The 14266-nt window shown below is 45.8% G+C and overlaps 1 protein-coding gene across 1 annotated transcript in view; it reads left to right on the top strand.

Moving 5' to 3' along the window:
• NPTX1 (neuronal pentraxin 1) overlaps nucleotides 1-5447 on the top strand; it is a 61163-nt gene extending 55716 nt beyond the window's left edge. Inside the window, exon 5 of the mRNA XM_078654083.1 lies at nucleotides 5094-5447. Within this exon, the coding sequence (XP_078510209.1) occupies nucleotides 5094-5315 (222 nt within the window). The 3' untranslated portion in view covers nucleotides 5316-5447. The remainder of the gene's footprint in view (nucleotides 1-5093) is intronic.
• The last annotated feature ends 8819 nt before the right edge of the window (nucleotides 5448-14266 follow it).

The following is a 14266-nucleotide window of genomic DNA, read 5'->3' as shown; positions in this document are numbered from 1 at the left end:
CATTTTGATGTGTGAATATGAATTCTAAAATTAAAATTGTGCGCCCCTTTAAATGGCACATGATTCTGAATTTTATATTTTAGACTTAGATTTGGGTGTTCCATTTATGATGTTTTCATACTAAATTTTAGAATCACAATTGCGTGCCCCTTTGAAGGTGCGTGAATAGGGATTCTGGAATCAGAATCATAAATCTTAAATGCTAATTTTTATAGGGTTAAGAAGTATCATTTGTCCTTTTGATAAATGGGATTCTACAAAATGGTTCGTCTGCAGTCGGTGGCAATGCATAGTTCGGATTCCTTATTACTGACACGATTAGAGAACTTGGTGATAACTCCGCCTGTCTGACTTCCAGTAATAACCCTTTTGCCCATCAGATGGGATGTCCCTGGGATATTTATTGGCCCTGTTAGACCTTGATGTCCTAGATGCCCCCCTATTAGGTCGAGCCTACGCAGCGCTTGCGCTGTCTCTTCGAGACATGCTGTATTCATTCTGTGGGCTTACAGTACATCCATTGCCTTTTTATTTGTCCCTTCGATTGTTGTTTAAAAAATGCTTGCATGCTAGTAATTAATCCTTCTTCTTTGTCCCACCTTTTCATGTTTTGTTTCCTCCCATTGAGCACCTACCAATGACTTGTATCCTTGCACCTGTCTCATGATAGAATCTGTTCTATGAACGACATTTTTATTTTTCTAACAGCTCTGAGATCTGTTTCTGTAAACAGGGCTGCAATTCTTGTTCTCATTTTGTCACATTTTCAGCAGCCCTTTCAGCATAGCACATTTGCAGCCTTCTTTTTTCCTCCAGCAGACTCACTTGGTACAAAATGCATCCAATTCACTCACCGCTCCGACCTTGCACCACCCCACTTTCCCCCTGCTAAACGCATGCACAGTCTGCTGCAGGGTCACCCACAGTCAGGTGAGGCAAGCCACACGGGGTAGGTATGTGGTGGGGATGGAGGGGGATCCGTGACATTCCCTAGAGCTGCAGTGGCTTGAGCAACGGGGACAGCCAGTGTGCTTGCGCACACACTGGGGGAAGAGCCAATAGCCCAAGGTCCGGGGGCGTGGCCCACAGCAATGACATCAAGACTGATTCCCTGAAAGCCCGAGCAGCTAGAAATCTGTGCATGCTTCTTACTGTGCCCACTGCCGCTCACACCCCCGTCTTTAGAGGCCTCCCTGCCATCATTCTGGGTCTCCAGACTGACCTTCTCGGCTAAGCCGTCTTGTCAGCACACTTCCACTTGACTCCTCTTGTTATTTCCTCCTCAGCCACCGCCATACTGCAAGACAGCCCCGCTGCAGTGCGCCCCAAAGTGACTGACATAAACGGCCTTAACCGTTGCCTTCATGGGCATCGCCAAGGCAGCTCTGGGTTTTTATCTCGCCGTCTCAAAGATGAGTTTTGTGGTCTGACCAGTCAACCTCAGAGGTGCCACCCTAGAGGAATAGAGAGTATCACTAATGTGGAGGCAAAGCTCAAGACTCTACTGTTTCTTTGTGGGCCTTTCCCTGGCAAGCGGCTCATCCCGTACACTTCAAGGCTGTTTATCACACACCCGGCTCTCCGCAAGGTCAATGAGGCTTTTTTACACTTACACATTGCACTAATCACAGAAGACCCCGCTTGTGAGTAAGTATGTCCTCATTGAACTTCCAGTGGGAGCCCGAACCCCAGGGGAGACTAATCGTTTGTACCATGGCATTACTCATGAGTGCTTACCAGCGCTGTTTTTCCATTTTTAGGGTTGAGCCTATGAGAGCATGTGCTAGCACATGCGTCTCGCTTGTGACACAATGTTGTTAACAAAAAAGCTTTTAGACCCCCTCCCCCCGTTGCTTACCATGTGTTGGCTTGCTTGGCACTTATCTTTACGGCCTTGTTTTGAGCACTTCACAAGAAAGTGTGTGTTTTTCAGCAGTCTGACTTGTGTACTTGTCTTCCTCTGCTGCCCTCGTGTTGTTCTGCCTGATCCCAACCTCCTTTATGCTCTGCTCACCCTTGTGTGCTTCGCTCCATGACCCCCTGCTGTATGCTTGCCTGTGGGCTCCCCCTCCAGTCCACGTTGCACTATCTTGTCCGTTTGCTTCCCTTTCTGTGCTCCCTAATGTGTCTGGTGTTGCTTCTTCCCACCCTCCATGTGGCTTCCATGGCCCCCATGAGTCTGCCCTCTGTGTTGTTCCCCCACCTGCATACATCTGCTCCCTCCTTCCACCTGCATACTTCCCCTCGTCCTTCTGCTACGTTTTTTTGTTTACCAATCCAACTCCGATCATTAAACAAAAAGAAAACAAATCCAGCCGCGGCCCGTGGAGGGAGGGAGTTGCGGTGGGGCAGAGAGGCGGGGAGGGGGAGGGGCAGGGTGGGGGGTGCTAAAAACCGACATATGGATATTTGGAGCTAAGTAAACAATTTAATTAATAAGACAAATTTCGTAGCACGCGCGCTGCATCGCATTTTGCGATGCAGGAGAGCAGGAGCTACTGCGATGTTTGTTGCATGATTGACATGCAGAATATTTTCAGGGCTCAGAGCGTGCATGGGCTCTTAGACCCATGGCAAACCCTTGGCTCGACTCATCCTGTTGATTTGTTAGCTCGCACATTTTTTTCCTGCGCCTTCGCAACTCTCGAGCACAGGAGCTGTCTCATGCACAATAAGTTGCGGCCGGTGATGGTCTATGCATCTGGTTGCTGCTGCTTCTGCTTTTGGTGTCACGAATCATGCAAAGAAACTCTACATGTACACATTCTTTGCTTAATCAAAAGCCGGCCATTGGTTCAGGTGTTGAAATTCTACAAATGCCCAGACATGATACTTCAATAGAATGTTCTGTAAAGACCTCTGTATTCCTTTTAACATTGCCCTTCTTTTTCGTTGTTTACCTTAATTGTCAGTTAGGGATCTCGAAGGCAGATATTTAGCACAGTTTAAAGTGCTTCCTTCTTATATATACGCTTTAAAGTACGTAGTGAAAAAAAGCATTGGCAAAGCTAAGAGGTCTCTCCTACTAGTGAGCTAATGGTTTTGTTCAATGTTTTCAGGGCTGAATGTAAAATAAAGCGCTTTTTTTTCATTCAGCCATGCTTCAGAGCATCCATGCCGCTATATAAAATGGCTAAAAACATTGACAAAGCCAATAGGTCTCCTGTAGACCAGACCTATTGGCTTTGCCAATGCTTGTTTACATTTTGTAGTGACATACAGGTTGCTACTCTCTTGTCCTGAGGAGTACCCTGATGAAATTACTTCTTAGTAACGGTCAACTAATTGGTCTTAATCATGTTTGCATTTTGTGCTGAGTTCTATGTAATGGGGTAACCCGAAATACCAGTGGATCCGGGTATCAAACAGTACGAAACAAGAGATGTCACAGTGGAAGACAATTAAAAAAAAGTGTGAAAATGAATCATTCAAAAAATATCATAATGGATACAAACGAGTTGTAATTTAATTAAACCACATGGTTATTAATGACAGCATGATTGTCTGTGCATTTAGTTAAAAATGGTGCTCGGAGAAGGGGAATAGAGGGCTCGGGAAAGAATATGTGCTAGTGAGGGTTAAAGGAAAGGGAAGGCATTGTGCAATATATACACCTAACCAGCCTAATAATGGCAAATCAATACAGCAGGCATAGCAAATAGTAGTCACAGATAATGAATCTCTGTCAACTAAGCTTGCAAAGTGATATAAGACTTGACGTTTCGACCCCTATGTACAATCAAGGTAACTTAATCCTTATCGTGGGGGTCTTCATCAGGACCAAAAGGAGGGTGAGGAAAGAGCACGGAGTGGGCGCAGCAAGAAAAGTCAGGCCGCAGGTAAAGAAGAAGGTGGACCAACAGGCTCCTAGAGATATTAAGTTCAATCTCGCAAAGAAATGGAAAAGCAACGGGCTCCAGGGCCTCAGAGAGAGGTGTGTTAGGACCTCCACACATTCGATTGAAGTAGGTCAGTAACCTCCTAATTTAAGGAATCCGATGTATCAGGATGATTAGGCATAGACAGAGTGAATAAGTCTGCTCTTCGCTTCCGGCCGTTCCTTAAATCAGGAGGTTACTGACTAACCTCAATCGAATGTGTGCAGGTCCTAATACACCTCTCTCTGCGGCCTGAGGCCCTGGAGCCCGTCGCTTTTCCATTTCTGTGCAAGATTAAACTTCATATCTCTAAGAGACTGTTGGCCCAACTTCTTCTTTACCTGTGGCCTGATTTTTCTTGCTGCTCCCAATCGGTGCTCTTCCTTGTACTTCGCTGTCATTTGAAGCATATATTCTTTAATAGGAATTGTCACTGTGTTATATACATTTATTGTGTCAGCATGGCCTTTATGTCACATACCCCTGCTATAGCATCAAATATTATCTGTAAGTTATTCCTTCTAGAACTGTTTTTCTTAATATGTCTTTAATTGCCCTGGTTCCATGGGAACTAAGCCCAGGCGGTCAACTCCGCTCCATCCGCAGAGTTTTCCACACTCTGCGCTTCGCGGAGCATGTGGAGTTCTGAAAAACTCTGCTCCACATAGCAAAGAAGAGTTCTTTCCCCGCTTGCGCTCCCAGATGTCAAGTATGCGAGTGCACACAAGAAAAATCCACCTGCCGGTGAGATTTCTCACGCAGTTGGTCGGATTTCTCAATGCCGGCGACCGCTCATGTTGAGAAACCTGTTCGCGTTGATGAGCGGCAGGAAACAAGCAGAGCCCTCTTGCTCTGCACATGGTGCCATTTGTGTTGATTTTCCAGTGCAGGACAAACATCCGATGCTGAAAATCAACACGAAACAGGCTTGACCAAGCCCACTACACCGCTTGCAGAACTTCGCGTAGTGTCGCAGAGTTTTTGGGTCACTTCGTGGAGTTCTAGCGGAACTCGTCGAACTCTCCCAGCTTTAATGGGAACCCAGGGTGCCCCCTAATCTGTTTCTATATAGGAAGGCAATAGTTCTGACTCAGGTCACAAAACACACACTATGACCAGTAGCCTGTTAATTATAAGCCTGACTCTAAAAGTTGGTAAAAAATGAAATAATAAAAGAAATATCACAAAGTTCCCTTTTGTTGTGTTCCTCTGCAGGATACCCTCGGAGGCGGGTTTGACGCCACTCAGGCCTTCGTTGGAGAACTCTCTCATTTCAACATCTGGGACCGGAAGTTGGTGCCCTCTGAAGTCTACAACCTGGCGACCTGCAGCACCAAGGCCCCCGCCAGCAACGTTATCACATGGTCAGAGTCCAACATCGACATCTATGGCGGGGCCACCAAGTGGACCTTCGAGGCCTGCCGCCAGATCAACTGAGGCGTGTCCGGGCCATTCGGCGGGGCATGGCCCCAGCCACCTCGAGCCATTCGCCGTTTTAGCCTCTTTCCTCTCCTCCCCTGGGGGACGAGGTAAGGGCAGGTGCGTTTTCATTTCTAGCAACAAAAAAAACTATCACCAACCAATCACCGTTATCATCAATCAGAAATCAATAACTGTGTCGAACAAGCACACTATAGGCCAGGCTGGGCGTGCATGGAGGTTCGTGGGAGGGCGTGGCTTGCTTCGCACCCTCCTGAGCAGTGTTTAAGACCCTCGGCACCTGCGACGTGGACAGAACTCGCATTCCAACATGGTTGCCGCTCTTTGATCAGACAGTACCGGGACTTCTCTGCTGAACTGTGATTCTTTAACTGGACAGTACTGGGACCTCTTAACAGGGCTGCAGAAGTTTTAAAGGGACAATACCGGCGCTTTTTCAGCAAAACAGACACGCAAATTCGACAGTAATGGCACAGCTCTGCAGTTTTGTGGTAGTTATTGTGGCTACGTACAATCACTTCTGTGCAGATGGGGGCACAATTTTTTGTTGCAGCACTTGCTATTTTTAAAAGCCTTGTCATTCTTTTCTAAAACTATGGCACGCCCCGGCAGAACTTAACGGGACAGTACTGGAGTTTCTCAGCAAGACTGTGTACCTTTCATTAGCACAGAACTTGTAGGACGAAGACACGGGTGATCGGAGAGTAAGGGCACTCTTGCGCAGAACCGACACCAACCAATACAATAGTCAGCATAGGCGCTACTTTTAGGAGGACGTTGTGGGCGCTACTCTGCAGGACTTCGGTGGTTAACGGAACAGGACCGGTGTTGCGTGACTTTAATGGGACAATACCGACACTTTCGTCCAAATGTTTGTCTGTCCCTGCAAGCACTGCTCCGGAGAGTGCCTCGACAGCCGGCCTGGCATGATAGGGCGCTACAAACTCTTGTTTTTTTAGAATCATAGATTTTGCCGTTACCAACTAAGCTACGAGCCGTAGTGCCTCGGCATACACCCCGCAGGCGCTTGCGTCATCAGTCCCACCCCTTCAATATATCACTAGCTGACTAACAACATCTGTTCTCAAAATAAATGTGTTTTGTGCTGTTCGTCAGAGGCGCCCTCTTCTGGGGGGGTTTAGTTTAGTTTAGTTTTTGTTCTCAGCACGAATCCCCGATTCCCCAGCTCGCCGCAGGAATGGCCGACACTCCCATACCATCACATTGTTTTGAAAGCTAAACGCATGGCAAACGTCACAAGAGATAGCGGACTTTTTTGTACAAAGTGGCTGTTGTGCTTTCGGCCCATTCTTTTCCTCCAAAATATCTATTTTTTACGAGACGCAAAATATTTAAAAGGGTGAACAAAAGCCATGGCTGGCACATTTTTGAGTGAACTGGATGAGTGAAATATGAGACATGTGATTTTTACTCTAGCATATAAAATGAGGCTTTTTTACTCGACTTGAAACAAGGCATACACACACAGACTAAGCACATACCTTCTGGTACTCTCCCTATTGGCCAGTTGGCCTCAGAGCACAGCGCATGCGCAAGACCAACATTTACGAGTGATGTAGGTTGAAATTGCGATCCTCATATTAACATGACTAGAGAATTTGGATTTCATTAAAGACACAGAGGCTGACACTATGCATTATACCTTTAATGCAGTCCAAGCAGCCGGTTACATTCAAATATTAAAAGGTTCCAGAATAGGACAATAGCAACACATGAAAGGCATGACGAGTGATGTAGGTTGAAATCTCATAAATGAACATAACAGTAAACACACTTTGCTCTAGATCTTTTCCTACTATGCTGTTTTTTTAACAATGAGATGTAAAGTGCACCTAGATTTTGAGTCTGGTTCACATATTTTGAAGACCAGACCTTCTGTACAGGTCGCGCGCTTATCCAGATACAAGCATGATTGCGTCATCACCAGGCCATGAGGCGCCCGCTTGCTTGCATGTGGCGCAACACAAGCTCTAGCGGTTCAGTAATTAGCTCTCCTCGTGTCATGGAGAAAAGCTTTTTCATTGGGCAGCTCGACTGGCCGTGTGCATCCTGACATTTCTCACTCAACAACACAACTTGACAAAAGAACCCCAGGCTAAACAACTTTATATGTCTCCAGTTCAAACATTTCTCGCTCCTAGGCCTAGTAAATTTAACCTTTTGTTCCCTAAATGTCTGCATCTATCTACTCTTGGACACAAGAACAAAGTAAGATGTCACAACAGACATGATGGTTTGTGAACCCGCCTCTCCCAGGGTGCCACCAGAGCCGGACTGGCTACTGGGCGTTTTGGCATGTTGCTTAGCTGGTGGCTGATTTCACTGCGGTGGGGACTGATTTAGTTGATGGAGACCTGCGTATGCTTCGAAATAAACAAAGCAAAAAAATGTTTTCAGCACACTCAGGTCCCCATTAACGAAATCAGTCCCCAGACCGGCAGCATGACAAAACGCCCGGTAGCCTGTCCGGCTCTGGGTGCCACGCAGGCCGCTTCCTGCCTTGTTTTTTCTCGAGGTGGAAAGGCGAGTTGTGACACAGTGGCACGCTGACCGGACTTCTTCTTGCTCTGAATAACAAAAAAGCAGTGAAAAAGAGATGTCAGCAGTGAGTATCTGATCTGCTTCTTTCCAAGGACACTCCTCAGGCTGTGACACCGCATGCACGGCTTCTGTTTGGGCTGCTGCTTCTACATGACTCTAAGCGTAGGTACTGCAACTACTGCTTTCCCATGATGCTCAGTGAGCTGTGAGGCAGCCAGCACAGCCCTCTATGGCATTGAAGGAGGATGTGTGCAAGATGTTCTAATGACAATGTATTGCAGCCTCAAGAAGACTATGAGCACCACCAGGGCCGTCTTAACAGCATTATAGGCCTCGGGCAATGCACAACCACTCACAGGAATAAATATGTTTAACAGAAAATTAGTGTTAAATTCTGGTCTACATTTGCCCCATATGATCGTGGGGCATCCGGGCAACTGCCCAGCGTGCCCACATGTTAAAACGGTACTGATCACCACAGAGGCTGAAAGGAACCTCAGGGTCGCAGTTTCCTTCTGGTTCTTTGAAAACTCCATCTTGAAATGGCTACTGTTTTCTTCAGGTTAACAAAGCAATGTTAAAAAAACAAAAACATTTTAAAAAACTAACCAGGATTTTCAAGAAATTGAGGCTGAGCCAGGGAGAATACATTTCAAGTTCAGCAAAATAGTATTTAAGATTTCCTCTCATTTTTTATGCAAATCTCCCTGTGCCTTACTTGGAAGTGTTTCTTGACATCGACTGAGTGGAACAACCCCCAAGGCATGTCAAGAAAGGAATCTCCTGTAATTCAAGTTTAATTGCAATTTGGTGCATTTCTGCACGGCCATGTTTTATCACCACACACTAGATGGCCACCACGTCTTGGTGAATCAGAATAGTAAACCATGGGCTTTTCTTGGAACCTGAAAGATTTTTGGAGTCAAAATATGACCTGTTCTTGCATCCCTTCAGCCCAACCCCTCTTCCAGCCTCCAATGACTGGACATGCCTCGCTCTAAGGCCATGCTATTTTATACTGAAAGCTATTTTCAACGACCTACTTTCCTTCGTGTGTTTGCTGCCTGCCACCCCCAGTGCATTTTAAACACTACTTACACGCCGGCCGAGGTTGGTCGACTTCACACCTTTCAAAGCTTTCCAACTTTTGATAACACTGCGTGTAAGCTCTTACTGTAAAGATACGTTTATAACTAGTATATTTTGTATGAAAAATAATACCTTTAAAAAAGTAGAAATACATTTGAAAAAACTATTATTCCCAGACACAAAAAAAGTCTAAACAATCTGCAAAAATTAGAATATAAAAAGCACTTATTTTCAAAAGAAAGAGACTTTGTATATTTTTATTTACTTGCTTTGCAGCCTCCAAACGTGTTTATGGCACAAAGTGTGGGAGGGGGGCTGGATACAGGATGACTGCCAAGAATGATTTTTGGGGAGGGGCTAAACCATGGAAACAGTAACACTCTGTCCAGCCTGACCAGTGAGACAAGGAATGCTGTTTCAGGTGATATTCTTATGAGAGTAAGTTGTCTGGAAATGCCTGTTTCATGTTATGGCCAAACCAGGAAGTGAGGGCTCTGTATTTACTATAGTCCCAGATGCAGACAGGTAAAGCATCTAATTACACGTATTTGATTGGATCCAAACGATGGAGCAGTGAAATGTATTTTAGCATTTAGCAGCATATTTTAAGCCATGCAAGTGGGTTGGGCAATTTCCTGATTAATTCAATGCCTCACCGAAGGCAGTACGACACTGAAGCACAATTTGCAAAGAGAAAAAAAATAAAACATGTTTTGAAAAGGGTATGTAACTATTACAAATGAGCATTGTGTGTGTCCAGGACTTACCTTCCCCAAATCATACATTCTGTTTAGATTAGAGGGGAAAACATTGCACAAGTTCCACATGGTATCCGCTCCCACAAGATTCTGAGCAAGCTGGGACACTTCGGGCATGGGCAGATTTGAAACTTTATTTTACACTTCTGGTTGCCAACATTAGCATGGTACCTATCCACAACACTAAAACAACGAGTGGAGAAGGTACCTGTGGCTGTTATGTGGTAGCTTGTTTAATTCACTTGCACCATGCTCTTAACAAATATGCCATGGACTGGCTGATCGAGAAGGAAACTGAGCTTTACAGACAGGCCGGTAGAGATTGGGTAAGAGCCGGGAAAGATTGGAGGGCTGGGGTAGAGTGAATCGTATGTCAGACGTGATTTACTTGTAGTCAAAGCATGAGATTTCCCAATCTGCTATTCTGCTTCTGAGATGCCATGCACAAGAGCTTAAGGATACAAGCATTCTGAAACCACAGAAAATTGAATATGGATTACATATGTTGGGAACAGAAAAACCAAGGTTACTTCTGCACACACATAAATGGTTTGTAAGTTTTATGACCCCCTTAAAGACAATACCTCCATGTTTCCTTTTATGTCCTCTACGCCAACTTGTAGTGATACTCATGAGTTGTAAATATTGTACAGGCAGAAGTAAAGAATGCCAGTACCTGCATTGTCGTTCTTGTTCAACAAAGCTGTACACCTTTTCAGTTCACCTCAATGTCACAACATTCTTTGGCTTTTGGCTAGGTTGTACGTTGTATGTCACAGGTCAACAGCTTTCACCGCTGTATTTGTGGTTCATTTTCTACGGATTTTACTGCATTTGATTTTCTTTTACCGCTAAAAGGACATGAAATGTTGAGTTTATTTTTACACAATAAAAAAATAAAGAAATATACTGCTTCAGAACTTTGCCTACTTTGTTATTTTTCTATAAAGTTTCTAAGAGCAAATTGGAACTGGTCGTCTGTTACAAGGAGTCAGAGAAACATCTTTTTAAAGGGGATACAAATGTACAGAACAGCGACTTGCTCTGCCTTGCCTTGAGATCCTATCCTAAGCTCCTGTCTTTCAAAAGTCCCAATGATCCTGTAAGCCACTTTCCTCTGGCAGCCCTCACGTATGCGCTGTCAGGTGCCGGCATGTGCTACAGCACGAATGAAGAAACAGAGATGTAGTGTTAGTCTGGACTTCGTCTACCAATTGACTTGGACGTGCAGCAAAATCTTTTATTTAACCCCTTCCATGCGTCGGACGGCCGGTGGATGTCCGACGTCACGGTGGGCGTGTGCGGAGGACGGCCGGGGGCCGTCCGAACCACGCCCACGCCATAAATCACCCGCACCGCGGCGAAATTTTCGCCGCGGTCAAGGGGTTAATCAGGAAGCAACCTTTGGGATCAGGAAATGTGAGTTAGACACACACCCATATTTTAGAGTGGTGAGGAAATGGAGAACAAGTAGGCGGGTCATGGCGCACCTCCACTGTACGCAGGACCATTGGCGAGTGAAAGCGGTACATAGGATGGCTCTGCTTTAAAGACTGCTCACCTGTCTCCGGTACTTATAACCAATCTATGGGTCAAGGCAATGAGGCTAACATCACAAAGTAATATAAGCCCTCTGCCTTTTTATTTGGACTCAGAGGCTTTGGACATTCTTTGTGTTTTTGCCTCCCCGTCAACTTCAAAGTGTCCTGTGCAGCAGAAGACAATGAAGAGGAGGAAGCTCTTTTGGTGCCTGCAGTCTGCCTCTGGATGAAGAGCAGGACCTCTACGTGCTACCCTTCCCCCTCTTCCCACCCACCCCCGCCAGGCAAGTCCAGGCTCTGGGTCACCTAGTGTCCAAGCCCATCTTCAGCCCTACTCCATCTGCCACCTGGGAGTGAAGCCCTGCAAGGCTTCCTTTCACAGGAACAACCAACACCAGAGCCCCCCCTCGGACCCACCCTACCTGCCGCCTTGAAGTGGAGCCCTGCGGCACATCCCTTCACAGGAACAACCAGTGCCCAAGCCCCCCACCCTCAGCCTCACCCTACCTGCGGCCTCATAGTGGAGCCCTGCAGTGCCTTCCTTCACAGGAAAAAGTAGCGCCTGAGCCCCCCACTCGGCCCTACCCCAGCCGCGGGTGTGAAGCAGAGCCCTGCAGGGCTTCCCTTCACAGGAACAGCAAGTATTGATAAATGTATGAGGTTTCACCTATGTGACTATTAATATGCTGTTTTTGTTGCAAGTTGTATCTTGATGAATAGTTGTGTAATATAAGTTACTGAAAGTCTGTTCAAGGGTTATGACTTGTTTTTTAAGAAAGGCAATAGATTGTGCGGTTACTGGTGCTATCAAATCTGCCTCTAAACACAAAAGCAACACTAAATTCATTATAAAGTGAAATCAGAAACAAGAGCACTGAAGGGAACTAGCTTGTGTGATAAGTTAACCAGAGGTGTAAGTAGGATGATTCACTTTCCCATGCTATATGCTGTAGGGGGTTGAAGCAAAATGTGAATGACATAGCAACAGACCAATGGATGAAGACAGGTGATTGAAAGCCCCTATGGGTATGTATATTATACATATTGTAGTGCAATCAAAAGGTCGTGGCTAACACCAGACCTAAAATAACACATCATCGAAGAGAGATATTTGGAGCCAAGGAGCAGGCAAGGAAAAGAGAAAATGACCCTCTGCACTTCAGTACTCTGTGAAATTACAAGGCTTTTCTTCATAGCATTCATGGTTTAGAATCAGATCCTGAAAACTGCCCAGTACCTTAGATGGCCTGGAAACAAATGCCCTGAGCACAAGATCAGAACTAAGCACACATACAAAGCACAGGAGCATTGGGTCACGGACCAGAAGTCATCAACTAAAGTACAATTAATTGCATATTTAGAAAAAATATGAAAAAGACAATAACCCGACACCTGTACCAAAAGGTAACACTTCACCAGGTGTCAGGTAAATATTTCAGGAATTACATTTTCACAAGTAAACTGTACAATTGACATGCAGTCTGCCAACCCAACACTGCAAGCAGGAACACTAGAATGGAAATCAGAAAATCCTACCAGCGTGCCGTCATCGTCTGGCCTTTCGGGCAGTCTGACACTGTCAGATGGGTCAGTTTGAAAGGGACATTGTGGGCCATGAAGAGGCTAAACAAAACAGCCCAACCACTGGCCCATTTAATCAGGCAGTGGCAGACTACCTGAAAGACAAGTCCAACACTGTAGCATAGACCACTGTAGTGGGAGGTCATAAAAACCCACTAGAGTGCAGTGTTGGGCTGACCTTCCAAGCAACCTGGCACTGTGACACAGGCTAGCTAGAAAGGGCCGATGTGTTGGCTGTTTGTTTACGTGTGTGGGCCTTGAGAGAGCTAAATAAACAGACCACACACTGTCCTTTCTACTTAGGCCTTCTGGCAGTGCCAAGCTACAGGAAAGGCCAATCCAAAACTGAGAGTAAAATCCCTATACTGGGATGGTACTCAAACCCACCAGAGAGCAGTGTTGGACTAGCCTTTCAAGCAGTCTGGCATTGCCATGTGGACCACCTTGAAAGTGCCAGTATGAGGTCTATTTCTGGGGCCATGACAGGGCCAAGAAAAACAACCCACACCCTGGTTTGTCCAAGCTTGCCCATATGGCAGAGGCAAAATGATAGAACGGTCCGTTGACCCTGTGAGAGATAACACCAGAGTGAAAGGTCACAAAACTCCACCTGGGTGAATTGTTGGATTTACATTTTGGGCAATCTGGCACTTCCAGATGGGCCAGCTTGAAAAGGCTGATGTGTGTGCCATTTTATTTTTTGTCCAGTGGGCCTTGACAGGGCTAAGAAAAACAGACTCATTAGCTCTTTCTAGCTGGCCCATCTGGCAGTGCCAGACTGCCTGAAATGTCAGTCCAATAGAGCGAGTGGAAACACCAGATTGGGATGTCACAAAAACCCACCAGATTGTAGTGTTCAACTGGCCTTTCATGCAGTTTAGCACTACCAAATTGACCAGCTTAAAATGGCCAGGGTGTGGGCTGTTGTTTAATTATATAAACCGTAAAAGGCCTGAAAAAAAAGAATCCCACATACAGGGCCTTTCTAGCTTGCCCATCTGACAGTGTCAGACTGCTAGATAGGAAGGCCAATCTGACACTGCAGGTGGCAAAACCAGAGTGGTAGACCAAGACAGATGGTTTGTGAGGCAGGAGCTTACTGTGTTCTGCTTTACAAATTGCCTGCTTTCAACACTAATCTATTCTTGCATCGAGGGGAAAGGCACGGGCGTGTGGGGGACGCGGGGGTACATCCCCCCAAGTTTCAGAATGAGGGGGATGCTGTGGACGAGTTGGATAAATAAATCTCCCAGGCACCTCCTCTGTTCCTCTGCTCTCATCTCATCGAGGGGACAGAATTACCTGGCCTCTATAACACCCAATGAAGTTAATTTGTAGCCAAATCCTTACACATTTCCATTTGTAGCACCAACTGGGTCAGCAACGTTATAATGGAACAAAGTAAAACTTATATCCA

Source organism: Lissotriton helveticus, chromosome 7 (genome assembly GCF_964261635.1).
Source record: "Lissotriton helveticus chromosome 7, aLisHel1.1, whole genome shotgun sequence".
NCBI classification, from domain to species: Eukaryota; Metazoa; Chordata; class Amphibia; order Caudata; family Salamandridae; genus Lissotriton; species Lissotriton helveticus.
This window is presented reverse-complemented; position numbering and strand designations above follow the sequence as displayed.